Source organism: Hyperoodon ampullatus, assembly GCF_949752795.1.
Source record: "Hyperoodon ampullatus genome assembly, chromosome: 5".
NCBI lineage: Eukaryota > Metazoa > Chordata > Mammalia > Artiodactyla > Ziphiidae > Hyperoodon > Hyperoodon ampullatus.
Genome location: NC_136918.1, coordinates 7969499 through 7996147, shown reverse-complemented (window position 1 = coordinate 7996147; position 26649 = coordinate 7969499). Strand labels below are relative to the sequence as shown.

Sequence of the window (26649 nt, the reverse complement as noted above, 5' to 3'; positions counted from 1 at the left end):
CACATCCACACAATTTAAACCTGGGACACTTGAGCCAAGTCAGACCATTATTTTGCCAATATCTTCACTCTACCCACCATTTCAGTCTTCAGTGGAAAGAGTACTGTCAGGAGGCCAATTTCAGCATGATGCTGAGAAATGGAACATGACAAATTTGTCCTGGTTTCCTTACTAACAAAACTAGGTGGTTTGATGGTTGCTACAATTTGGGAAAACCTAAAAAAACAAAACAGACAAAATATAAAGTGGGTAGGCACTACATAACACTGTGTCACTTTTATTTCAATCTATCATATGTGGATTCATTTGGTTATTATAACAAGTTTCCAGCTCTTTACCTTTAATATTCTTAGCTTTCCCAAAGGCTGAAATTAAAACAAACAAAAGCTCCTACTGTTTAAAAAAAATTACAAGCTAGGGAGGAATCAATCAAATAACCTAATCAGGCTCCAATTTTTCAAATATTCTTTGCAAATTAGATATTCTGATACATGAAAAGTACTGGATTTACAGATCAACAAACCTGTGGAAAATATGCAAGAACAGAAATTTCTTCCTGAACTATGAGGGAGTGGGATTATTTGACCTTTCAATTGCTAGAGGCATCTATCACTAGATATAGCAGGTAGGACCCTAACACTTAACTTGAAAAAAATGGCAATGCACTTTTGTTCTACACATTAATCCTAAGAAACTACGATTACATTCTCACCATACCAGAGTATTAGGATACATTACAGAAAAACTGAAAAACGAACACCAGATTTTCATATGCATATTTTAATTTTTGGAATTTTAACAATTCAAATAAAATTCAGCTAGTTAACATAAATACAGAGTAAATGCACATAATTTACAGCCACATACAGGAATTCAATAGCAAACCTCACATAAATGGTCAAAGGATATCAACTCTTTGAAGTTGATTATTTAGCTATGACTGACAGGTCATAATTTAATGGTTCACATATGCAGGGGTACACATTCAAAATAACACAAAAACTGAGTAAAACTAGAATCTTCAGTTTCTAAAAGGGGTAGCATAAAAAGCAGAGTGTAGATTGAGAAATATAAGGGCACAATGGAGATCTGTGTGGGCCGAAAGTTAGTACATTGTATTAAACACTTTTATATAGTTAAAATCCCCTTCCAATTTAAATCATTTAGAAACATCTATATTCTTAGGAATGTGAAAGTTATGATCAATACTAGAGGAGAAAAAGGCTGAACTATTATTTGCCAGCCCCAAAGGGGTCCCTATAGTGCTAACAGTCCAGGCAGAAGAGCATGTAAACAACAGACGACAGCACGAACAACGCTGGAAGGGTAAAGGATAAACTGATTCCTAGCACTTAAGTCCTTCAAGATCAAACCAGTATTTTTAGTGATCTAAAACAGAATCTAAAAATGCTGACGTATTTACACTCCAGTAAAAGAGTAAACACTCATTCTTCTTAACAACCCAAACTCAGCTGGCCCTAACAGAATAATGCTATTCCACAATGGGCATTTGGTTCTAGGAGACAAAAGGCTAGATTAAATAATGTAATGATATTCTCTCTTGGTGTCAGAGTTAAAAAATCAATTGTTTGCGGGTCCCATCTAGTAAGATTGGTTCCACGAAATTACAAACATAAGGAAAACCAAGACAAAAGCTTTGGTGATACAGTTTTTTCCCTGGATTTAAAAGCACTGTATGGTAACCCGCAATCACAGGTTGGTCATCATCAGATTTTTGACTTTGAAATCTAGTAAACTGTTTCTGTGAGCCACAAGTACCAGAGTTCTTATCTGCTGCTCTATGAGTATGTTCTTTCCGTATGTACCGCTTTAACCTGAAAAGTTCAATTTTCTGAGACAATTCTCCAATAAAAGTACATACCAATTTGAAGAGTGCTGACTACCTCTAAACTAGAAATAAAAAGCTATCTGACAAAAACAGATGAAAATAAAACACAGTTTAAAAAAGAAGTCCAATGCTTTTTAAGTGTTTTTCTTTTCTTCTTTTTAAACGTTTGCATCAATTAAAAAAAAATCTCCAAAGAAATGTTTCAAAGACAAACGTTATGTACAATTTTTATATAAAGTTTTCTTTTTAAATTATCTTTGTCATACATAAACTACGGCAGATTGTACTTTGGGGGGGGAGAAAACAAAATAAACTTCACTGCTCCTTTCCAGTTGTCACACAAAGAAAGTCTGAGACTCTAAGATCTCTTCCTTCCAGCACATAAATATACTCATTTTTAAAAGCTGAAAAAAAATGCACTAAAGGGTCAATACAAATACAAACGGGAATAGAATACGAGTTCATCCTTGAAGGACACTTGTTATGAATTTGCTACAACTAAATAAGATGTTCCTTAGCTGCTGGTTTTTATATCATTCTTAATCATTTGTGGGGTATTCAGATCACTAAGATTAGAAAGTCTCTGTCTGACATTCAATACAACTAATGTTTACAGATCTTCACAAGGCAAATTGCACTGTATTAGGCGGTATAAATGGCACATGAAAATGAAAACACTATATATTGACACTTTCTTTACAGATTTAAGTTAGAAACCCCATTACTGTTTTTTTGGGGGGGTTGGGGGGCATGTTCCTCACAATAAATGTCAAAGCTGAAATTCACCATAAAAGGTATGAATAATCCCAAAGGTAATGAAACTGAATTTGCCTTTGGTCTCCAAAGAGATTGGAATATTTTAAATTCCAATCGAAGCACCTCAAAAACATCCAGTTACTGTTGACTGCAAGGAAGTTAAGGTGTAGGAATTTAAGAGGGCACTGTGTCTCACTGGTGACAGTGGAGAAAGCTTGCAATGACATGCTATGATTTTTTATATGTTAGGGGCACTACAGTGTACATAAGAATACTTAAAACATTTATAGTAAAGATCTCCAAAATATACCTAAATCCCAGAAGAATGTTATGAACACTGTTTCTGCCTAATACATAACCGATACTTAAAAAAAGTAATCTTAACTCGGGAATTCTCTCCTACTCTCACCCTCCCCCGCAAAAGGCCACAAAGTGCATTCACAAAAAGTCGTTCTTAAGATAAAGCCATTGCACAAAATGTACAGTTCCTGTATACTGAAATGACTACCACACTGGAGTTTAATTGGATAAGTTTCATACACCAGTATAGCAACATCCGTAAGCGAAAGTCTTTTAATTGAATTACAGCAAATATCTTCATAAGGGCCATACATATAATACATTTAAAGTATTAAAAGGTACAGTTGAACTCAACAGCAAAATGTAAAAGCTATATCCTGTTAACACGCTTAATCTGAATTAACTTGAATCTTTCTATGATTTACCATTCAAGAAATTTGGATGGAATAAACTCCTTGTCCAAAGCAGTTTGTTCATTTATAAACCTGTAAGTTAATTAGCATCACTACCTGCCCAATCAGATTGCAGAGGGCCCTTCTTCTATAATGTTTACGCTGCCCCAGATATTTATAACGTCACCTTAAAAAAAGAAAACACGGGGCTTCCCTGGTGGCGCAGTGGTTGAGAGTCCGCCTGCCGATGCAGGGGATGCGGGTTCGTGCCCCGGTCTGGGAGGATCCCACATGCCGCGGAGCGGCTGGGTCCGTGCGCCATGGCCGCTGAGCCTGCGCATCCAGGAGCCTGTGCTCCGCAGTGGGAGAGGCCACAGCAGTGAGAGGCCCGTGTAACGCAAAAAAAAAAAAAAAAAAAGAAAACACCTTGTAAGGACAAAGCTGAAAATTACCATTTTCTCTACTAAATAAATGCAATGTATGCAGAGGTTCTGGAAATAATTCAAAGGTTCAAATTCTTAATGTGAAACCAAACAGAGAAAGATTCAGAAGCAGTAAATTTTTTCCACTTTAAGGAAATGATACTTAGGTATGACAGGGGATAATTCAAGTTCATAATTAATAAGTCACTGAAAAGACACTGCATTCATTCATGTATCATTAGGTTAGAAAAGATAAGAGGACATGCTCAAGTCACTGAAATGGCCAAGAATCAACATTTTACCGGTTTATTGTGTCCCAAACTATTACCATTTGAGTTGATACATTAACAAACAATTTAAGCGTTCACATAAAGCACCTGTGAGCAGTGGAAACCCAAACATTTTAAAGCTAAAAATAAACACGTTTAGACACTACTTCATTTGTCATCAAAAACAGTGAATACTAATGCCAAATGATTAACTTTAAAATATAGTGCCAGATCCTCTCAAGGAAATGTGAAAATACTACTATCATTGTTATTTTTCAATTTTATAGGAATTATGCAGAAGTCAGAAATTTATGACTGTCAATACTATCTTTGGATAGTTATAGTATAGTATATAGTTACAGATGGCTCTGTCTAGAAGACTGGAAAAGTGCTCATGGAATAAACACTATACTCTGATTGCCATAACTCAACAAAATGCCAACTGTGTCCTGTGGACATGGAAGAGAAAATGGCAATTTTGAAGAAGGAGCGCTTCTAAAGGCTTTCTCTTGGAGGCAGCCAAGGGTTTTCTTCACATTACTAAAAAGACTAAGTAATGTGGTTATGATTACTTTAATTCCTACAACCAAACTTCCACTTAGGTATAGTTCCGTGTTCCCACACTATTTTCCTTCTGTCCACCAAGCTGGCTTCGGTACTCCATGGTCCACTGTATCTTTTGGTCTTCCCTCTTTATAGTACAGCAGCCTGGTGGTGCTATCCGTTGAGCAGGTAGACCACTAATTCATAGGTGGCCATCATAATGGCTGTGTTTGGAATCTGTCTCACCAGATGAGTTGTCAGACCACGGTAAAGAGACCCATAGCCTTCTTCTTGAACAAGCAAAGACAGTGTCTGAAAAAAGGATCTATATTTTGTTCCCTCCTCACGCAGTCTTGTTCTTACAACTTCTGTATGGGGAAAAAATAAAGTCATTTATTTAAACACCAGTGTGATATCTTTATACCCTCCTAATACTGGACACATCCCATTTATCAGACTGTAAGTGTAAGCTTAGGATAAATGAGGAGTAATTTTTAATGTGCAACTTATTGAAACTAGTTACCATAGCCATGTCTTTCACCAAACTCCTAAGCTAGCTGGCTAAAATCACATATACTAATTATAAAATTTCATAGGTTCCTGAATGGTAAAAGACAGAATAAACAAAAGTATCAGCTGTATACTGGATATAGATAAAAGGGAGAATAGATGTGATAAATAAAGGTAAACCGGAAAGAGAATAGAGGTGGTATCAAAGATGAATACAGAAAGATACAGTGAGAAACAAGCAGGAAAGATTTTTAAGAAGTGGACATTACAATGAAAAAATAGAATTATTAATTTATTCACAATGGTCCACATACACCAACATGAAATTTCATGTGGATAAGTCTGAAAATGTTTAAAATACTAGTGTCAGCTAAAAGGGCACATCTGGGAAGCAACCAGGCAAAAATCATAAACCTTTAGAGCTGAAAAGGATCTTAAAGGTTAGTCTAATTTTTCTTTATTTTAAAAGGTAAAGAAAGAAATGGGGGCTACTAAGAAGTTTTAGTCAGCTGAAGGCAGAGGCTGGGACAAGAATTAAGAGTTTCAACTTAAGAATCTCTTCTTTCCACGCCCATTATTTTTCAAACTTTTTCAACACAATGCTCCCGATGGGCCTGAGGGAAACGGCCGAAAGTAACTTTCACTGCAAATGTTAACATTTGAAATCTCCTATGTCCTGTCTTAAATATCCATGTCATTTATATATTTCACTCCAAAATACTGTTTATAAACTGTACCTCTTCTTATAATGACATCATCTCACTTGAAGAGACAGGGTGCTTGCAACTCCAAAACCCTCTCTCTCTCTCACCTGAGCAGGTCACCATCCCATACGAGGCCAGAACCTACCCAGTGCTGCTGGTACTGTCCTCTTTTGATTTCTCTTAAAGAAGTGAGGAATGGCCCTCAGGAAACTGGAGGTAAGCTGACAGTCCAATTTTGTTCAAGAGTTGGTTTTATTCATAAATTACGTTTTAGAGCAAATACTCATTTTCTAGCTGTATTTCATTTTTCCTGACAGAGCTTTAATCACATAGCCTTAGCTTTGCAAAGGTGACTGTAAACATTAATCAGCATAACAAAAGTGAAGCACTTAGATGAAAAACCCAAACCAAACTAAACCCTCAAACATACCAAAATCAAAGTTTACACTTTAACAAAACAACAAAAATGTTACAAAAAACCCCTCAGCGTGTTACAGAGAAATTCTTAAGTGGTTTTCTTAGTTATTAATGAAAAAGGCTAATATTATAAAACTTAAAAAACAGAAGTTTTAAAAATCATTAATATATACTTATTTGCCAACATGAAACAATGTAAAATAACTTGGTCTTTGGGATTATAGACTTCAATTCAAATTTGAGCTCCACCACTGAGTAAGCTATGTGACCTTGAGCAAGTTACTTAATCTTAACATTTCTGGTTTCCTATCTGAAAATGAAGACAATTCTGGTTATGTTCTGGCATATCTCTAGACTTATAAGTACTTTGCACAATTTTTCTGCAGATTAGCAATAATGTATACTGCATATATGTATGTAATAATAAAGTATCTAGTATGGCACCTACATCCATACTTTAAAAAACAGAAACTTGCCCAAGTCACCTGGCTGGAATCTGACTCTGGGCTGAAATCTGACTGTCCAGAGCCCATGCTAAATCACCACCATGCTACTATAGCATACCTACACTGACCTATTAAAACAGCCTTATGTTACTCATACAGGTTTAATCCCATTACGGTGAACTGTACTTAGTTATACTGTAATTCAGTAAAATTATACATACTCTAATAAGTTGGCCATTGGCTGGGGTAGGAAAATATTTCTGATTTAATAGAAGATTACTCATACACATTCAAGTCCTCTTACCATGTGGATATGCTATAGTTGTGGCACACGTTTTTGAGGTGGCAGCAGCTAGCATCATTCCCACAAAATCTGATGCTTCTTTTACAGACTCTTCTTCATTTTCCATCGTAGAAGCAATCTTATATTCCAGTATTTTTTGCTTAATACTTTCATAAATAACAAAATGGATAACAGTCTCTGATATGCCAGCATATGAAGCAGACATGCCCCTATAAAATCCTCTAAGTCCATCTGTCTGATACACTTTACGGACACACTCAAAAGCGCCCATTCGCTTTTCCCCACGGTTCCTGAAAAGCAAAAGGGAAAAACCTTATTAACAAAAATAAAGTAGTATAGGTTTTTAAATAAAGTAAATAAAATATATAGAAATATGCCACTCTACTAAAGAATAACCCTCTTTAATTCATGAGGAAGTAAAATCAGATTTTAAAACATTCATTTTAGATTTCCTATTCTTCTGTCCCAAATTTGTCATATTAAATAGGTAACATATAAGTAGTTTATTTTACTGAATGCAAAATAACTACTTTGAATCTTCAGTTTCATTAAAGTCCGACTGTATGAATAAGCAACAAAATCCACTGTGACTGTGTTCAAACACACTGTGACTGCAGCTCAAGATAAAAACAGAACAAAATAAACAAAAACCCCTCACATTATATTAAATGTAGTTCTAAGTAAGCTGAGTTTTTTGCATTCAATAATATATAAAAAGAATGACTGGGACTTCCCTGGTGGTGCAGTGGTTAAGAATCTGCCTGCCAATGCAGGGGACACGGGTTCAATCCCGTGTCCCGGGGAAGATCCCACATACCACGGAGCGACTAAGCCTGTGCGCCACAACTACTGAGCCTGCACTCTAGAGCGCACGAGCCACAACTACTGAGCCCGTGTGCCGCAACCACTGAAGCCCTCGCGCCTAGAGCCCGTGCTCCACAACAAGACAAGCCACCACAATGAGAAGCCCGCACACCGCAACAAAGAGTAGCCCCTGCTCGCCACAACTAGGGAAAGCCTGAACACTGCAACAAAGACCCAATACAGGGAAAAAAAAAAAAAATGAGACACCAATGATAATAGAATATCACAAAGCAAGGAGTATAGCAAGGAGTATAATTAAGCTAATTTCTGTGTACCTGGGGGATTCTTCCAAGCCCACCCAGTTCTTCCCCAAAAGTGACTGGGTGACTTTAAATCAAATTTCCTATGATCCTTTGAAGGTAATGGCCGTACCTTTCACCTCAGTAAATAGTGAATGAGGACTTCTACAGTTATCAAGTATTTATGAAGCACTGTGCCCAAGTAAGCTTTCTTAGTGCTACTTAGGGTGCAGCATCTACTCTTTTACAAGTATATAATTTTGAGTTTGTAAAAATATTTATTACCTTCATTATGATTCCCCCAATAGAACTTTATCTGTAAGAAATGGGTTTAAATGCCACCCACGGGAAAAGAAATAGAAAACTTAACTATTTATAAATTATATACAACTGGATAACATAACAAAATAAAACCACAACTAAGACACCTACCTGATAACCTACAGATTCCTCCAATTTTATAAACTAATAATAGTCTTGAATCAATGACTATCCTCAACTAATGGTACTGAATAAATAGTTTCTTAGTTGAATGATCCATGCAACCAACTGTAATTAGTTTCTGCTATCAAATCCTTTCTTACAAGGAAGTCAAGGGCTGTGAGTCCTCAAGGTCAATATGCAAACACATCAGCCCTGTTCTTGATCTGTGCTGTAAGGGAGCGTCCTCAAATCAACCTTTCACTACTACCCCAGCCCCATCCCATTTCCCCACCCCTAAGCCTAGGAAATTGTGCTGGCTTATTATTTTTTTCACTTACAACATTAAAGAGTTTTAATCCATGCTCTTCTGGGATCACCTACAATCCACCCTATAGCATACTGAAGCAAGCCCCTGGTAGTTTATCACAGTACAGTAGGGAATGGCATCTCACACTTTTTAACCTCTGGGTTGGCTTACCTACCATTACCTTTCAGATCTCTGGCTTTAGGAGATAAACTCTGAGTCCTGCTGCAACACTCAACTTAAGATTTCATTAAAAATTATTCTAGATGAAACAAGAATTAGACACTGCTTTTCAAGTCTCCAAATAGCATACAATTCCACATGACAGGACGTGGGAAACAGAGCTTTAAGCAGGCATAATTGTTAATAATTTCTTAGATCAGTTTTATTTATAATCTATGATATCTACACTAGACTTCCCAAACCCTAAAATATAAAAAACAGTGAAAATTGTTATACACAGTCTACTCCAGACTGAAAGGATAAACAGTTTCAAAACTATCAACGTGATTATTATTATTATAATACATCAGATAAGGTCATCTCTCTACTTAAAAGTGTTACTTTTTCCCTGTCCTCCATTCTGAAGGCCAACAGGAGCTGAGATGGCAGGACTCTCAGCCACACTGCTTCTAGCTTTCTCTCAGCTCCTAGAACACGTCAGAGGCCCTAAACTTAGGATATGTGAGATTTGCACTACTGCCTCTGGTTAAAAATGGGCTCAAAAAACCAACCCTTGACTATTCCATTTAAAGCTGGACCCAACTGTTTCCTCGGATATCTCTAGAACCTACCAGTACCTGCTCATTATAGATGTACTGAATGAATGATCTTGCTGCTATAAAGTGGCTGGCGGTAACAGATGAAGTCCATGAATACACGAGAGCTAAATTCCACGCCAGAACGCTCTGGGTACAAGGTTCATGAGTTTGAGCAATGATCCTTAAAGACTCAGTCTAGACTCATTGATCATGCTGTTTACTTAGGTGTTAGGAGGCCGATTATAATCACACATGGAGTGAATGAAAGTATCACAGCTCAGGCTAGATTAATAAGTCCTTTTTCTTTCTTCTTCCTTTACTGAAAAACACAATGCATAATATACTTTCTTTCCTAGAAACTGTCATACTGCCAACTATTAGTGTCACTTTTGCCTCTGATGGTACATCCAAGTTTCAAAACCAAACAAAAAACCAAACCAAAAAACAAACAAAACAAAAAAAATCAGCAGCAAATGCGGGGAAAAAATGTTTGGATACCTGGCACTGAGACCTCACTGATACAAATTTATAGAAGAAATTTAGTTGAAGGCAACTTTAACAAATTTTGTTTTAATGAATTAACATACCTTGCATCAAGCTGTAACCGAGTCTTTATAAGCCAAATGGGGTTGGTCGCTGTGATTGCAGTAAAACCTAAACAAACATGTTTAAAATGAACTCTGGTAAAAATGAAGAACACACTATTAACTTCAAGATTTTTAAAACTATATAAATCTATATTAAAGAAAGTAAATATTTAAACTATCAACTGATGTATGCTTTACACTTTTATTTTACAAATCTATTCAACCATGAACATTTGTACTTTTTATTTCCAAATCAGTCTCAAATTCTGACCATAACTAAAAGATTCTTTTAAGAGCAAAATCTGATTATATATAAACTTCTCTTCCAATATATTCAAAATATCCTATGGGTGGCACTCTCTACTCTCTAAGCTAAATTCAGAAACCCATTTCTACAAAGAAACATAGAAATTTTGTGTATTCTAGGGCTTTTTAGCATGCAAACTCTACAACAGCTACTTGGGGTCCAACTAAATCACAAATCACTATGTTCAAAATGGAGTCTACATAAACGTCAGCATTTACCAATATCTGATCTTAAGTTGATTGTACAACAGAAAGAATTGTTGTTTGGCCTTGTGAATACTTTTTATAAGCACACAATTACTAATACTGTTAAAATAATGGTATCACAGAGATAAGGTTTCTGTTAGGGTTAATAGGACAGATCTATTTTTCATCCACTTAAAAACATACAAAAACTTAAAAGTCCAAAAAGTTACAAATCAGAACTTCCCTCTTACTTTTATAGACACTGAAGAGAGAAACTTAAGGTAGAAGGTAGTTCTATCTTACTTTAAAACTAAAGTACTATTTAGTAACTATCAGTGCAGAAGGGTGGTCCCCTAAGATGGCTCATTCCAGGTAGTAAAGTAAGATCTCTGGAACAGTATGTTTCTAGGCTAGTGCACACCTTTTACTTGCTATCTTCCTAGCGTTGTGGGAAAATAGCAGCACATGAAATGCAATCTTGATGATGGAATTTTATGAAGATTGCTTCATCTATACAAAACAGGATTTTCATATAATACTTGTGAACACTTAAGATCACTACACAAACTTGACAGAACTTACATCAACCTACATTTATTCATGTGGCCTTTAAATTCAGTGAAAACTTACATGTAGAAATGTCTAAGGATCTTAATTTTTAATACTTGCTGTCAAATACTAGCGGGTCAAGCACATTATTTTTAGAAAGGTTTTGAAATATAACCAGCACACTTAATATTAGTAAAGTACTTTCAGGAACAAAAATGCTGTGGTACACTTAGGAGTAATTTGTTTTTTTAGTTAACGTATAGTGGAGAACTAATCATAAACCTTTTTTCGCTTTCAAAGTTAGTATGGGTATATCTACAAAGGCAAAATAATTTTACTAAATTGTTTACAAAGTAGAATTTAGTCTCACAGGTTCTTTTCCCTTCTATAATGTCAGATAATCAGCTAACTCAAAATTTACTCCCTTAATCCACTATATTAATACTGTGGAAACAGCCAGATGTTTCACAAAGAGATGCTCAAACTGACTCTATTATCAAGCAAAATAACTGAAATAAGTTTGGTTTAGTAACTCCTTCAATAATTTTGTAATGATTATATAGTCTCCATTTCTCAAGTGCTTTTAATACTACATACATACATAATATAAAACTAGAAAGGGACTGACAATGTTGTAAGCATCAGCCAGTACTAAAATAATAAAAATTTAATGTGTTGGACAGGGTGTCAGGAAGATGTTTCAAATAAAAGGTTCTTTTCATGCACATATTCTTGAGAAAAGGAAAGAGAAGAAAAATATGAAACCAGATCAGTTTAAATATTTTGTTTGGAAAAGATTTTTCTTGCATGTTGGCTTAACTGAGAATAAAGTTATGGAGTTCAATTTTTTTTTCTCTTGAACCCCATTCTTCTCAGTGAAAATGTCAAACTAAAGATATTCAAATTATATTCTAAAGCAAATGTGCACCTGACATCAGAATTCTGGTCATAAGCCTAATTTAATGATTCTTTATTTTAAACTTAAATATGTGCATTAGCTAAATGTCTATAACTATACAGTAATATTAGGAGTTTATTAGTAAAAAGCTGCTTAGCAGCACAAACTAACAAAACACTCTGCATTACTCACAATGGTTTGTATTATTATGTGGAAAATTTAGGAAAAAAAACATTTGCTTTTTTTAAATTTTGAAAGCCTAAAACTGGGAATGCTTATATCCAACTTTTAAAAAAGCAGTCTGTCTAGATAAAAATCTCATTCATTATACTTTACTTGAAAAGAAGATGAGCATCAAAGCTTTCTTTTTTAAGAAAATAAAAGTTCTATGTCTAAAAATATAAGCTTAGGACCCAAGCTTATTAACACTCTTCCAAGTCTCAAATTCCTCAATTAGAGGCTGAAAAAACCCCCGTATGTGTAAACTTTAAAATATTACAATACATATTTATAAATATTACTAGGAATAAAAATTTAAATACCCATAATGCTCTGTACATGTTAATAAACTAAACACGAAGCAAACAACAGGTATTTCTCACTTAACTAAAATTCATTTCCAGACACAGATTGACCTATGGAACATGACACATTAAAATTTAGGTAAGTGAGAGAATGTCATCATCTTATATCTATACAGCTTGTGCTTACTACAGTTGAGGCTCAACTCTCCCAGTAACAAGCTAGTTCTTAATAAAGACACTAGCCTAACTGCTAGCAAACCATTAAGTTAGACAAAAGAATCAAGGCATAATCCACAGGTTTTTAGCTACTGGTCCTTTACCAGTTCTGGTCCTTGGGTTTTATGCTATTACATCCTCTTAACCAAAGACACTCTAATTATAAACGTATGGAGACAGTATTAGGCTAATTAAATCTAGAAAAATATAATCTATTAATTCAAAACATGAAACAAGCAGGAAGAAATAAAAATTTATTACTAGCTTAGAATGATATATGGTTAAGGCAGTTTGAAGTTGACCAACAGTCAAAGTTAAACATATCTTCCTACTCCTTTTAAGACAAACAAAGAGACTGGGGATGGTGCCCCTGAAATTTAGAAACTTCCTCTTACTTTTTATTTTGACATTTAAATTTTGTGACAGTTTGATAATATGCTATTTCATATTAATATTCTGAGTACCCCATTAAACATTAAAACTATTTAGAAGTATATGAAGAATCTATTTGTAGGTTAAGAAGAATTAATGTTGCTGCTCCACAGTTAGTTAAAGCAAAATGGCAGTATACTGGCCATACTATTAGTAGTACAGTTAATGATTTATTAGAAAGTTAAAAAAAAAAGTTTAAAATGCAATTTTTAAAGTTTTGTTTCATCTAATATTCCATTTGATAATGTAAACCAATTAAAAACCAGATTAACAGAAATCCTGGTTACAGTAAACTTGCTGAAAATGTCTATTTCATTAAGTGAGTGATACCTGTAGTATTGCATTTTCAGTACTTTTTATTTCAATTAACTTCTGTAAGAACAAAGCCCACCTAACCTTCTAAGAAAAATATATTAAAACTACTAAAAAACCCCCCCAAAACCTAATTAAAACTAAAACAAACAAGATCCCATATATTCTTGTCCCATATTTGGAAAGTAATGGTAGGTATTAAGATCAATGTTTTTGCAAGAAGGCAGAAAGGCAAGTATCAACAGACAAGAGAATAGAAAGCACTGTATTAGACTTTTAAAATACATTATGCTAAGCGAAGAGAACTACTGTTTTTTCTAAAAGCTGTTGGACGGCATGATACCATTTATAGCTATGTAAATCTTAAATACTGCTAAGGAATTCTTTGGAGGTCAAGGCTACTATGGCCAAGCTAACGACCCCAAGCTTTTAGTACACGATAACTGAAAAGTTACCCAATTTTTCCTTCTAGAAGGAATATTATAAAGGAATCAGAATTAAAGTTTTATAAAATACTCAGATAATGCACACACAAATTCAGGAAATAAAAATTCATTTCCCGCCTTCTATTAATTCCACAGCTATTATAAATTCCCAGGGTGTGTTTCTTATAACTAGAGGCTGCAAGAGATGCTCAGATCAGTACTCACGAGGTTTAAGTTAGTCCATATTTCTACAGGAAGTGACCTGCGGATGGGGAGCATGAGATGACACGATCTCACTCTTTTCTCGGGAGAAATGTACAGTAAATGCCTAAAATAGACACAGGCTTTTCTGTATCATAACAACAAGCAGTGACCTCATCAGAAACATGTGTACAAAATGAATCCCACTGGAAGGGTTTGAGAAATATTTACTGTGAGATCTAACTTTTTGAAAATTTTAAGTTAAAAAAGAAAAAGAAAGGAATATAAGAATGGGCCATAATTTTTTTTAAAAAGTACCGAGTACTGAAAATTCTGCCATCTGTAGCAGTTTCAGAGTCCAAATACTTACCTAAAAGAAGATCAATTTTGCCTTAAAGAAAAAATGCTAACCTTGTCAAAGGGGAATCTAAGAAAATATTTAGAGGGGATTATCATACCCCATTTTCCTACCATTATCTACCATGCTCAGAGATGAAATCACAACTTTCTATTCCTTAACAATCAGCCTACTTAGTAAATCTAAAAAAACAAAAACAGGGGAGTTCCCTGGTGGTCCAGTGGCTAGGACTGACATATTCACTGCTGTGGGCCCGGGTTAAATCCTTGGTGGGGGAACTAAGATCCTGCAAGCTGCGCAGCACGGCCAAAAGAATTAATATCAAAATTAAAATAAATAAATAAATAAATAAAACAAAAATAGAAAATTCAAGTAACTTCATTTTGTAACTATAATTTTTTAAAAAAAATAAAGTATAGGTGGCTACAATAGTACCTTTCACCTTTTGCACTATGATCAGTAATATTGCACATCCATTTTTATGAAATATTTTGGATTATTTTGTATTCAGTTTCTTGTGCTCTACAAAATAAAAAACAGGAAGAATGTTTACATACAAACACATAAAACGTCTAGCCATCCATTTGGCTATTTAATAAACTGCCATGGACAAATTATTTAAAAGAATATTTTATAATGCAAGACAAAATTTCTACTTAATGAGTAAAAATTTAACCTTTAATAATAAGTCAAATAGAAAATGTATCCTGAAAAATAACAGTGAATGCTATAAGCAAATAAAACCCACTAGGTATGTAGTAAATGTTAAACAATTACATTGTTGGTATTGAAAAAATTAAGCAATCACTGTGTGAATATATAATCCAATAAAAACCAAAATTCATTTCTTTTAAATCTGTACTGTTGTATAGAAAAGTATATACAACCCAGATAAAAACTTTTGAAAATTGGGAGTTACTATAAAGAAGAAATGTAATACTATTTTTTTTTGTATACACGCCTGTGTCCAGGTGTATACAGAGGGATACGCAAATTCATTTTAACAAAAACACACAGAAACTCTCAAGAAAATAAATACCCTCAATAGCTAAGACACGCTTAGTCTGGCAAATGTCATACGGGGAGGGGGTGGGGGGAAGGCAGGTAAAACAGAGTCACCATTACTTGATTTGATTAAATAGCCTCACAACTGGAAAAAAATTTTTCAATGTATGAAAATTCATAGCTCAAATTGAGAGGTTTACAAATTCTTATACTATTCCCTTGAAATACTAAAACAAAAGAAAATAAGATGGCCTTTAAACAAACTGTCCTTTTAATTAAAAAGGTTTAGTATCTAAAACACTCAAGTTCATATTAATAAAATACAAAATGCAACTGAATTGAGGTTACTTGGAATAAAAACTACATACAAGGTATGTTATTAAAGCTTAATGCATGTGCTATTTGATGTGGCAAAATCTTGCAGACACTATCATTAATGGTGTATTTTAGTGCATTTTTGATGATAAAGTGACAAGGTTAGCATTTTTTTTTGAATAGCCAGTTAGAAAACAAGTTTTCACATGACTGCCTCTAAGCACTTTGCACCCCCAATTCATATTTTGAAGACCTCTAAAAATTATCCTGAAGAAAAACCAATGCAGTCTGGTCTAGATTCTTACAAGAATGAAGGGAGCAAAAGGCTACCTTAACAAGTCTGCATGGGACCATTCAGTTTCACAAACCATGTAGCTATGTATAAAAACTGCAAAGCTAAATGTTATTGCTCATGAATAGTGCAAGGAAGCTCTGAAGGCATAGTTCTCAGAAAAATCTAACTGCAAACAAATGGAAGAAGTATTTTCAAATTACACAATAAATGAATAGTGCAAGACTCTCTGAACAAGTATAAGACTATCAATTTACCAAAATTCAAGAAATTCAAGTTGGGAAATAGTATCAATGTATAAATAAAAACTGAAAACTATGAGTTAACATTTGTACACATTTGAGAAAAAAAGTACAAAATGACAATTGCACTGAAATTCTCTGCAATGTGATACAAATACAGTAATAAATTCTGATTAGATATGCCAATGAAAAAAGATGTTCCAGTGGGAATTAAGATATTCTGAAACTCTAAATTTGTAATACTGAATATATAACTATCCTCAACTTAAAATAATTGCTTACCTACTTTCTTGGCATCAATTCTTTCAAAAAAGAAAGATTAACATTTCTTTACAATTTTCTGGGGTTAAGAAACAAAAACATGAACACTGGTAATCCAGAAATATATTCTTAAAGACCCTAATACAGTGGTTATGTAGTCTGAAATTAGCCACTAACTTTACACTCAAATTTGTAGAGGGAAAAATCATACCTAGTTGTATTCAACATCTGTAAAAGTACATTAAAAAATTCTAGTTGAAACTAGATGATCTCTGTGGTATTAAAGAACTAATTCTCAAAACATAAACCTATGTAGAGCAACCCACTCATTACAAGAATAAGGTAATGGAGATTCACATAAATTACCTAACTTGCCCAAGATCTCTCTTCATTGGTAAAGAGTATTTCACCACCTTGACCTTTAAAGCTTTACCTTCCAGCTTTAAAACTTCAATGAGTCAGTCAACAATTACTAAATATAAAAAGCCATGAAAATAATTTTTAAGGTACATGCTAGATTTATTATATGGCTATTGACCTTTCAGAAATTAGTATTTCAAACTTACTCTTAGTTCATTAAGTAAGTGGTGGAAATTGATCCATTTATTTCTAAACAGAAAATGGTTAACAGTTTAAGGCACTCATTATTAAGCATCTAATTGAAACTCAATATACTGATCAACAGTTGACAAAAGTAGTTATAATTTGCTTTATAAAGTCACAGCATATTTTGGAAATGTGAGACATGGTTAAATATACAACAAATCTCAGAAAACTATAGAGAATTTTTTTAATGAGAACCAAAGGTCATGGCTTTGTCTAACATGCAGGGCAGCAAATGATTCCAGAACCGCACTAGTCAAACCAATCTCCCAGCTTATCTTTAAGGCAGTGCAGAGGCCCAGGACTAGTTGTTTTAATTCAGAATCATATAGTCTCATCAATGATGATACAAGAGTTCCTGGAAACATTTCTAGAGCAAGCATGTACACATATCTGGTGCCTACATTTTGAGTGTTATCTTAGTGCGATTTATGTGGAATGATAAACATATTTTTCAATACATATGTTACAATAACTCTGAATTATCAATAATATATCACTCACAAAAATTTCAGCATTTGAGCACAGGACAAAATGAATACTTTACCAAGAACTGCCGGCACATTTCAGACAGAAGCCAAAACATGCAGCAAAAAGGGAAAAGGCACTAACAGAAATTGAGGAGAAAAGAGTAAATTACAGCTCTGTAACTTGTAAGTGTAATTATGGTTGGATTCTTAAAACTGTTAAAAGTGATCACTAAATATTCAGTGGACTACACAAGACAATGTAAATATTATATTACCTGCATGCTATCACAAACTCCTAAATACAAAAATGCCAGTTGACAACAGATTTTACATATACCACCTAATCAAATTTATTGTATACTAATAAATGTAAAAATCATGTTTACAGATGCTAATCAATGAAAAGCACATTAACTGCCTTAACTTTACAAGGTTAAATTCATCAAAATTCAATACTAAGTCTCTAGGTGTCAGAAAATTTTTTGTTTTTTAATATCATATACTCATACCTGCCACTGCAGCTGAAATCATGTGTACCTGGGTAGAATCAGGATCAAATAAACCATTCAACTTTTCCTTGCAGTTTGAATAAGCAGCAAAGTATATTGCTCTAAAATAAAGATTTAAATTTTGTCAATAAACATATTGCTTAATTCATAAGATTTAAAAGACATATAAATTGATCTTTATTATTCCAGAGTCCAGAAATATAAAAACATAATGCCTTAGTTTTTATTTACATTTTCATGTAACATCACATACATATTTTTTCATGAAGACCATGAAGTACTTTTTGTATCAACTCATTAAAGATAAAGCATCCTCAGATAGTCCTACCCCAATAATTTGACAGCAACTAACTGAAAAAGTATAAGACTTTGGCAGGCCTCTATAATGCTAATAAGGCTAAGTTAAATACACTTGAGTTAAGGAAACGTGATATGAGTACTTTATGTTTTTTTGAAGAGAGGAAGGTAGAACTGACTCAAGTGATCAAAGTATATGTTAAACAATTTTGAGATACTGTGCTATATACCAACCTATACTACACAAAGAGTAGTTCACAGCACCCTTTAAAAGAACAATTGCAAAAGAAATCAGTCCCATCAGGTCAGATCTTGTTTTCTAACATTTGTAAACATTCCATTAAATTTGTAAATATTTTCCCTGTTAACTCATTGACTGTGACGTCATGCATCCCAACTACCTCCTCACTGTTTAGCTTTCCAGGCACTGAGTTACTTGTTTGCTGTATCAAATATCCTGCTATTGCCCAACAATCCTGATTATCTGTCCAATAAGGGAAAGAGTAAACAAACAAGTAAAAATGGGGAGAGTATCACTGCTGTGCTTTTTTAATGTGCTTAAGAAAAAAAGGAAGTTAATATGACTGAAAATGAAACATCCTACTTCATGAAAAAGAAAAAAAAAGGATACATTGAATGATAACAAATTAGCAAGGGGAATAAATAATGCATTACTAGCAATGAATAAGAAAAAAAAGCATCCTAATGAGAAAATGGGCAAGGAATATACATAGGTAATTCACAGAAGAGAGATACAAATGACAAATAATTACAGGAAGGAGGATATGAAAGCACCAAAATAAAACAAATGTATACTTAAAAATAAAACAGTGAAAAATCATGTTTAGTCTATTTGGCAAGTACTAAAAGACATGGATAGTAGCCAACATTGGTAATATGTGGATAAAGAGCAACTAATTCACTATCTGAGAATAAAAAGATGGCATGCCTTTTCAGAAGGCAATTGAGCAATGTTCACTAAGTTTAAATGTTCATACGCCCTTTTATCCAGAAATTCTACTTTTCGTTAACTATCCTAAAGAAAAATACTTGCTTAAATACTCAAGGATAAAGGTACAGCTATGTTCACAAAACCATTGTTTTTAACAGCAAAAATCTGGAAATAAATCTAAAGGTTTATCAATAAGGGATCAGTCATACTATACAATTTTTAAAAGCTTCACTTATTTTCATGGAAAGAGCTTCAAAACAAATTTGGTGAAATATGATTCAACTTACGTAAATAATACTAAGTCTACATATTATGCTTTTTATGTGCATAAGCCAGAAAAATTAATGGAAGACTATAATGGTGGTTATGTACGGGGAGGGAAGAGGAGTAACTGTGTGGACAGGTGCACACAGTGAGAGGTGATGGTTTAAGGTAACATGTCAAGCTTTACACTTTTTTTAGTCTTTACAATAAGAATGAAATTTTGGATCATTTTAAAAAAAGAAAGAGCCCATAAAAAGTTGAAACCCAATAAATAAGATATGGATCTACTACACTGTTTGAATACAGAGAGCTGGGTACACATTTTCACTCTGAATGTGAACTCTGCAGTGTTCTATCATGGAAGAAGTCAATCTAAGATAAAAAGAAATCATAGAAAAATGACAAGTGAATGTATGAAGGCCTTCTTGGTTTCTTGAACTTGGTGCAAAAACCGCTTCACAATGCTCTCACTAAGAGGTCCTCAGCACCTGCACACGGTACAATCTGCCTATCCTTTCAGATGGCTACTGCTACCCATTAGTTATACCAGAGTGCTTTATCTTGATTTCTCTTCAGGATCCCCCCTCATGAAGCTTGAAACAAGAAAGACTGCCACAATTTGATTAACTTAAATGAATTTTTTTTTACCTGGAAGGGGCCACCCCCACTAAATTGGGGCCTAATCCTCTAAACAGGGAACGAGGCCCTTCTTTTTCCAAGATCACCCTGAAAGAGAAAAATAGTATTTAGAAATGTCCTTCAAAGTGTGCTACTTTATTTATATAGCAAATGTAGAGTCTAAATTCCCCATGTTTGCACTATGTTATAAATACTCTTTTGTCAGTGTTGCTCACTTATAAAAATCTGTTTTTCTTGACAAAGTATAAATTAATAAAGATTGATAACAGATTTTGTAGCAATAATAAAAAGAACACCTTTCAGATTCTTTCCTCAAAGTTTTCAAGACATAATTATCAATATAGATTTCTACATTTATTTTCATATGATCATGCTACTCTTACGTTCAATCTCCTCCATTTTACTACCTTTACCAGCAAATTCAATTCCCAATTAGAAATGTAGTTCCCTCCTAGAATTTGAGGTCCTTTCCTTGATATTGGACAACTCCCTCATACTGCAGCATTATCTTATCCAACCATTCCAGTGAAATGCCATGGCAAAATGTATCACCCTAACATCCTTTAGGGTACTAAAATGGTTAGTCTGCTACTATTTCTTCCTCTACTTAGTTAACATTTACTATATTGAATAGGTACTGTATAAAGACTAAGCAGAGTAAGGAGACAGAAAAGAGGGTAAGGCCCCTGCCACTGAGAAGTTTGCTATCCAGTCGTGGAAAAAAGAATGATATTGAAATAAATAATTTAACAGACCATATCAGTAAGCAAATACTATACAAGCTAGATATATATGCCCAGTAGGAAAAGGAACAGAGGCATGTCCAAGTCATGGAAGGCTTTCTGAAGGTGAGTTATTAAATGAAGTTTTGGAGTAAGAAACAAAGATTGAGGAAGAGTAAGTATTTTAATTCAGACTTAACAGACTGGGCCAGTGGTTCTGAAGCACCTATATACTTAAGAATGAGCTCTTCAAAGGCAGCTGAGCAGAATGGTTAATTAAGGGCCTGAACTGTGGGGACGGACTTCCCAATATAAAGAGCTCAATTTTGGTAAGTAATGACTTTTCTCTTATCCTTAATTTTCATCAGCAGTAAACAGAGAAAAACAGTACTTTTGGGGGAAGGGGGCAGGTAGGGTGGTGGTTACTATAAGGAATAAATAAGTTAATTAAAAAAACAGCTTAAGACTTCCCTGGTGGCGTAGTGGTTAAGATTCCGCCTGCCAGTGCAGGCGACATGGGTTTGAGCCCTGGTCCGGGAAGATCCCACATGCCACAGAGCAACTAAGACCGTGCGCCACAACTACTGAGCCTGAGCTCTAGAGCCCGTGGGCCACAACTACTGAGCCCGAGCACCACAACTACTGAAGCCCATGTGCCTAGAGCCTGTGCTCCATAACAAGCCATCGCAAAGAGAAGCCTGCGCACCGCAATGAAGAGTAGCCCCCGCTCGTTGCAAAAAAAAAAGAGAGAGCTTAAAAGAGTGCCTGGCTCACAGTAAGCACTTGATAACTCTTACTATTACCATTATTAGTGGAACATTTGTTCAAAATGCGAATTTCTTAGATCCCACCCTCAAAGTATTCTTGATTCAATAGGTACAGGACAGTGCCCAGCAATCTACATTTTTACCACGCCACCAGATGACTGACACAGGTGATACAGAAGCACTTAAAAAAGAAAGAAAGAGAGAAAGAAAATTTATTTATTTATTTGGCTGTGCCAGGTGTTAGTTGCGGCACACAGGATCTTCACTGCAGCATGCATGCGGGATCTAGTTCCCTGACCAGGGATCGAACCCAGGCCCCCTGAGCTGGGAGCGCAGAGGACCACCAGGGAAGTCCCCAGAAGCACTTTTGATAAAACTAGATTAGACAGAAGCAGAATTAAGAATGAGAAATTGTAGAGCACATTTTGAAAATTTCCGTGTTTGCTAGCCCTTTCTGTTAATAATCTCTTTGAGAAGTAAAGGAAGGTAAGTGTCCTTTAAAAAAAAACACATTTGCAAACACTCACAATTTTGCATACAATTTCACCTAATTTACAGACCTCTTGAAGCTCATCCAAGAGCCCCTAAGAAATTGACAAAGCCTGGGGGGAATTCCCAAAGTTCCTGGTTAAGAAGCCATGAAACACTTCATAGCCACTAGGATGGCTATAATCAGAAAGACAGATGGAGTAAAACAAAGGTTGGTGAGGAATTTTATTTTATACTTTATTATTTTTTGGCAAGGAACTGGAAATCTCATTCATTGGTGGTGGGAATGTAAAATGATGTATCCGCTTTGGAAAACAGTCTGGCAGTTCCCTAAGGTGTTAAATATAGTTACCATACAACCCAGCGATTCCACTCCTAGTATATCCCCCAGAAAAATAAAACATGTTCCTATAACGGCATTACTCATAATACCCCAAAAGGGGAGACAATGCAAATGGTTCATCAACCAATGGGTGGATAAATAAAATGTGGTACGCACCTATACAATGGAATATTTGGCAATAAAAAGATATTTGTTACAACATAGATGAACCTTGAAAACATACTAAATGAAAGAAACCAGTAAAAGACCACATACTATTTAATTTCATTTATGTAAAATGTCCTGAATATACAAATCTATAATGACAGAAAGTAGATTAGTAGTTGTTGCCTAGGGCTAGGGGGAGAGGAAGAGGAGAAAACAGGAGTGACTGCTAACAGGAAAGGGCTTCTTTTTGTGGTGGTGATGAATATGTTCTAAATTTAGAGTGTGGTGATGGTTTGAACAACTCTGTGAATATACTAAAAACAACTGAATTGTACACTTTAAATGGGTGAATTTTATGGTATGTAAATTATCTCTCAAGAGATGTTGGGAAATTAAAAACCAAAGGAAGAAACCATGAAACAGATTGATTAGGACAGAGCCCCAGAGTAGGGAAAAAATGGGAATAAGAGTCAAGAGAATTTAAGGCAAGAGAATGCAGAGTTGGAAGCCATCTGGATACCGATGACAGGTGAAACATTAAACTGTCTCTTAAATGAGAAATTAAAACAGAACCCAGAGGGATTCCTACAGTTCCTCTGAGGAAAGTCAGAGAAGGCAAAACCACTGAAAAATAGAATAAAAAAAATATAGTATTGTCACAAAGGTCAAAGGAAGAATTTTAAGAAGAGGAGCATTACATTCGGTAATAACTGTCAAAGTCATGATATTAAAATACTCTATTATTAAGCAGATAGAAGTATATATCTACAACAATGGCATTTTAACCCCAAATTGTTAACAATTTTATTCTACCTACTCATGTACTTAAGTAAATTTGAAAAAAGAAGAGTGATGAAATCTTTTGGTAGTGAAAAACACACAGTATGAGTTTACTTGCTACTACAAAATAAACACTACTGAACTAAGCTCAAATAGATTATGTCCCAACTGAGCTGATAAGACAGACACACAAGGCATTCAGTTACATACCTAAGTTTAAACATATAAAACTCAATTTCAATAGTTTTGAAATTTCAAATCTAATTTGTAACACAATGAAGTATGGTAAAATGTAAAAACACATCTTTTTCAAGCCATTAAGAAATGCCGAACACTGAAGTACATTTTAAAATCAGTAGAACTCTGCTTTAAATCTTAGTTATATTTAGGTTATATAAAAATCAGACTGACATTAATTGGATGTACTTACTTGTGTGAGCACTTTGAAAATTAAAAATACACATAGAGTTAGCATTTAACATGATCACATTTCAAAAATAAATGAATTTATTTAAACAAAGCAAAATACCTATAATGTCTTGAGAAAATAAATCCACTGGATAAATGTAGAAAAATACTCCAAATACACATGATTTGGAAATGATATTACATTTTATATTATCCAACTTACTGTTCCTGTCCATTAGGGATTATTGTTTCTACTGAATTTATGGGAGTAATTCTGTCATTAAGTTTGTAAAAACCTTTTTAAATATGGCAGAATATAAATAAACAAACATGGGCATCATTAAGGTAAAGCCGACAGAAAAAATTCATGAATACTGTGCTCTCACTTTAGACAATGGAGAGGTCCAGGAGACACTACTCGATTGACACTGGCTCCAGCCATGGTGTTCAGCTGAACTTCAGAGATATAAAGTGTCACAGAAGATGACTGCAGCCGTGTTTTTACAACTTCCAGTGGACATGTCAGAATAGCTCCCACCGTACCACCACATCTACAAAAAAATGCAAAGAACAAAACTTATCTACTTAATTCACAAATTAGTACACATGCGCAGAGCTGTGAAACAAATGAACAACTGGGGCTTTGCGAAGGTACTAAAATTTACGATTTTTGATTTTAGAGGACGAAATAATTTTTTAAATGTTTCACTTATTTGACTGTATACAAACACCTTTAGTAGTTAAAAGTAACTGAGATTAATATCTACCTAGCAAGAATAATTAGTTGAAGATTCCAAACAGTGGGTATTACTACTGAAATTTACTGGTACGTCACATCATAGCTTTTAAACACTGTTCTAGGGCTTTATTTGGTCCTCCTTGCCCAGATATTACGTGTGTTGAAACCTAGACCATTATTTGACGTATAACCTATTTTTCAAACTCCTATCCTATCTTTCAAAATTCAAGAAATGGTCTTGAGAGCAATACGAAATAAACCACTGATGGATAATCATACATGTCCCCTTATTTTAAATATCCAAATACTCAGAGGCATTTCACCTACAAATAAATAAGGAATTTGAGTCTCAAAATCTGTATGTTAGGCTCATCATGTGGGAATCTGTGCAAAGTAGGTAGGCTTAGCTAGAAGAATCCAATTTAAATATAAGGACTGATCACCAAAACAACAACAAAATAAAAGCTCTTAAATGATATTATTTAAACTTTTTAAAGGTATATGAGAGACAGGCTGAGTAATTATTCTTTTTTTGTTTTGTTTTCTTTAGTAATTATTCTTTTTAAATGCAAGACTGTAAAATAATTTTCTCTTAAAGCATTAATAGCTACTCAATGGAGTTCTGAGAACTGTTTTCTAACCGGAGGAAAATCACTCAAGAGACCTCTTACTGCATTGAAAGAGAAAAGCAGACTGAGTCAGAAGTAACCTGGACCTCCAAAACAGGCATTAGAGCAAGAAGAAAAACAGCCCACCACAGAAAGATACTAAACAATTCTACATATGGAATTTTAAAAATGTGTATATACAAAAGATATAATAAAAGGAAAGTAGGCATGAAAACGATACCATTCCAAAAAAAGTTAAGATAAGAAATCATTAATAAGAGTATTTCATATTAATTTAACAGTACATGCCATCAAGAAAATAAAATTGAAACAAACTTTATGCAATAAAAGCGAAAAATTAACACAACAAATGAAAAACAGAGAACATCCACATGTAAAATAAAACTTGATTCTTACCTCATATCATATTTTAAAAAGTAACTCAAAATGGACTATACAAAACTTTTAGAAGGAAACATTTGGAGAAAAATCTTTTTGACTTTGGGTTAGGCACACATTTCTTAGATTGAACAACAAAAAGCAAACGCATGAATCATAAAAGAAAAAAACTGATAAATTGGACTTCACCAAAGTTTAAAAATTCCACACTCTGGAAGAAACTTAAGAAAATGAAAAAATAAACCACAGTCTGAGAGAACTATTTGCAAAACACTTATCTTGTAAATGCTTATATTCAGAAACTCAAAAATAAAAACAACTAAAAAAAGATGAACAGATACTTCAACAAAGATATATGGATACAAATAAACACAGAAAGATTTTTCAAAATCATTTTTCATCAGGAAAATGCAAATTAAAACCTCAGTGAGGTACACTGCACATCCACTAATGGATAAAATTAAAAAGATTGACAATAACAAGTGTTGATACAGAGCAACCAGAAACCTCAAACACTGCTGGTGGGAATGCAAAATGGCAGATTGTTTTTTTTTGGGGGGGCCACACTGTGTGGCTTGCAGGATCTTAGTTCCCCAACCAGGGATTGAACCCCGGCCCAGCAGTGAAAGTGCAGAGTCCTAACCAGTGGAACACCGGGAATTCCCGCAAAATGGTAGATTTCGGAGAAAAAAAAAAAAAGTTACAGTTTGAGAAAATGTCTGGTTTCTTACAAAGTTAAACATATTACTGCTGTACATCCCTGCAATCCCACTCCCAAGGTGTTGACCTGGGAAAAATCACACATACAGGCATACTTTAGAGAGATTGCAGATTCAGTTCCAGACCATCTCAATACAGTGACTACCACAGTAAATTGAGTCACATGAATTTTTTGCTTTTT

General features: G+C 34.3%; 1 protein-coding gene across 2 annotated transcripts in view; it reads right to left on the bottom strand.

Moving 5' to 3' along the window:
• Positions 1-4705: 4705 nt before the first annotated feature.
• SLC25A36 (solute carrier family 25 member 36) overlaps positions 4706-26649 on the bottom strand; it is a gene marked incomplete at its 3' end in the record, with an annotated part of 37231 nt that continues 15287 nt past the window's right edge. Inside the window, exons 2-7 of one of the 2 annotated variants that reach the window (XM_079704937.1) lie at positions 24389-24553; positions 20356-20433; positions 18195-18295; positions 10091-10157; positions 6913-7202; positions 4706-4899 (exon numbers count right to left, since the gene is read on the bottom strand). In XM_079704937.1, the coding sequence (XP_079561063.1) occupies positions 4706-4899; positions 6913-7202; positions 10091-10157; positions 18195-18295; positions 20356-20433; positions 24389-24553 (895 nt within the window). The remainder of the gene's footprint in view (positions 4900-6912; positions 7203-10090; positions 10158-18194; positions 18296-20355; positions 20434-24388; positions 24554-26649) is intronic. The other variant, XM_079704938.1, reaches the window with a different exon arrangement.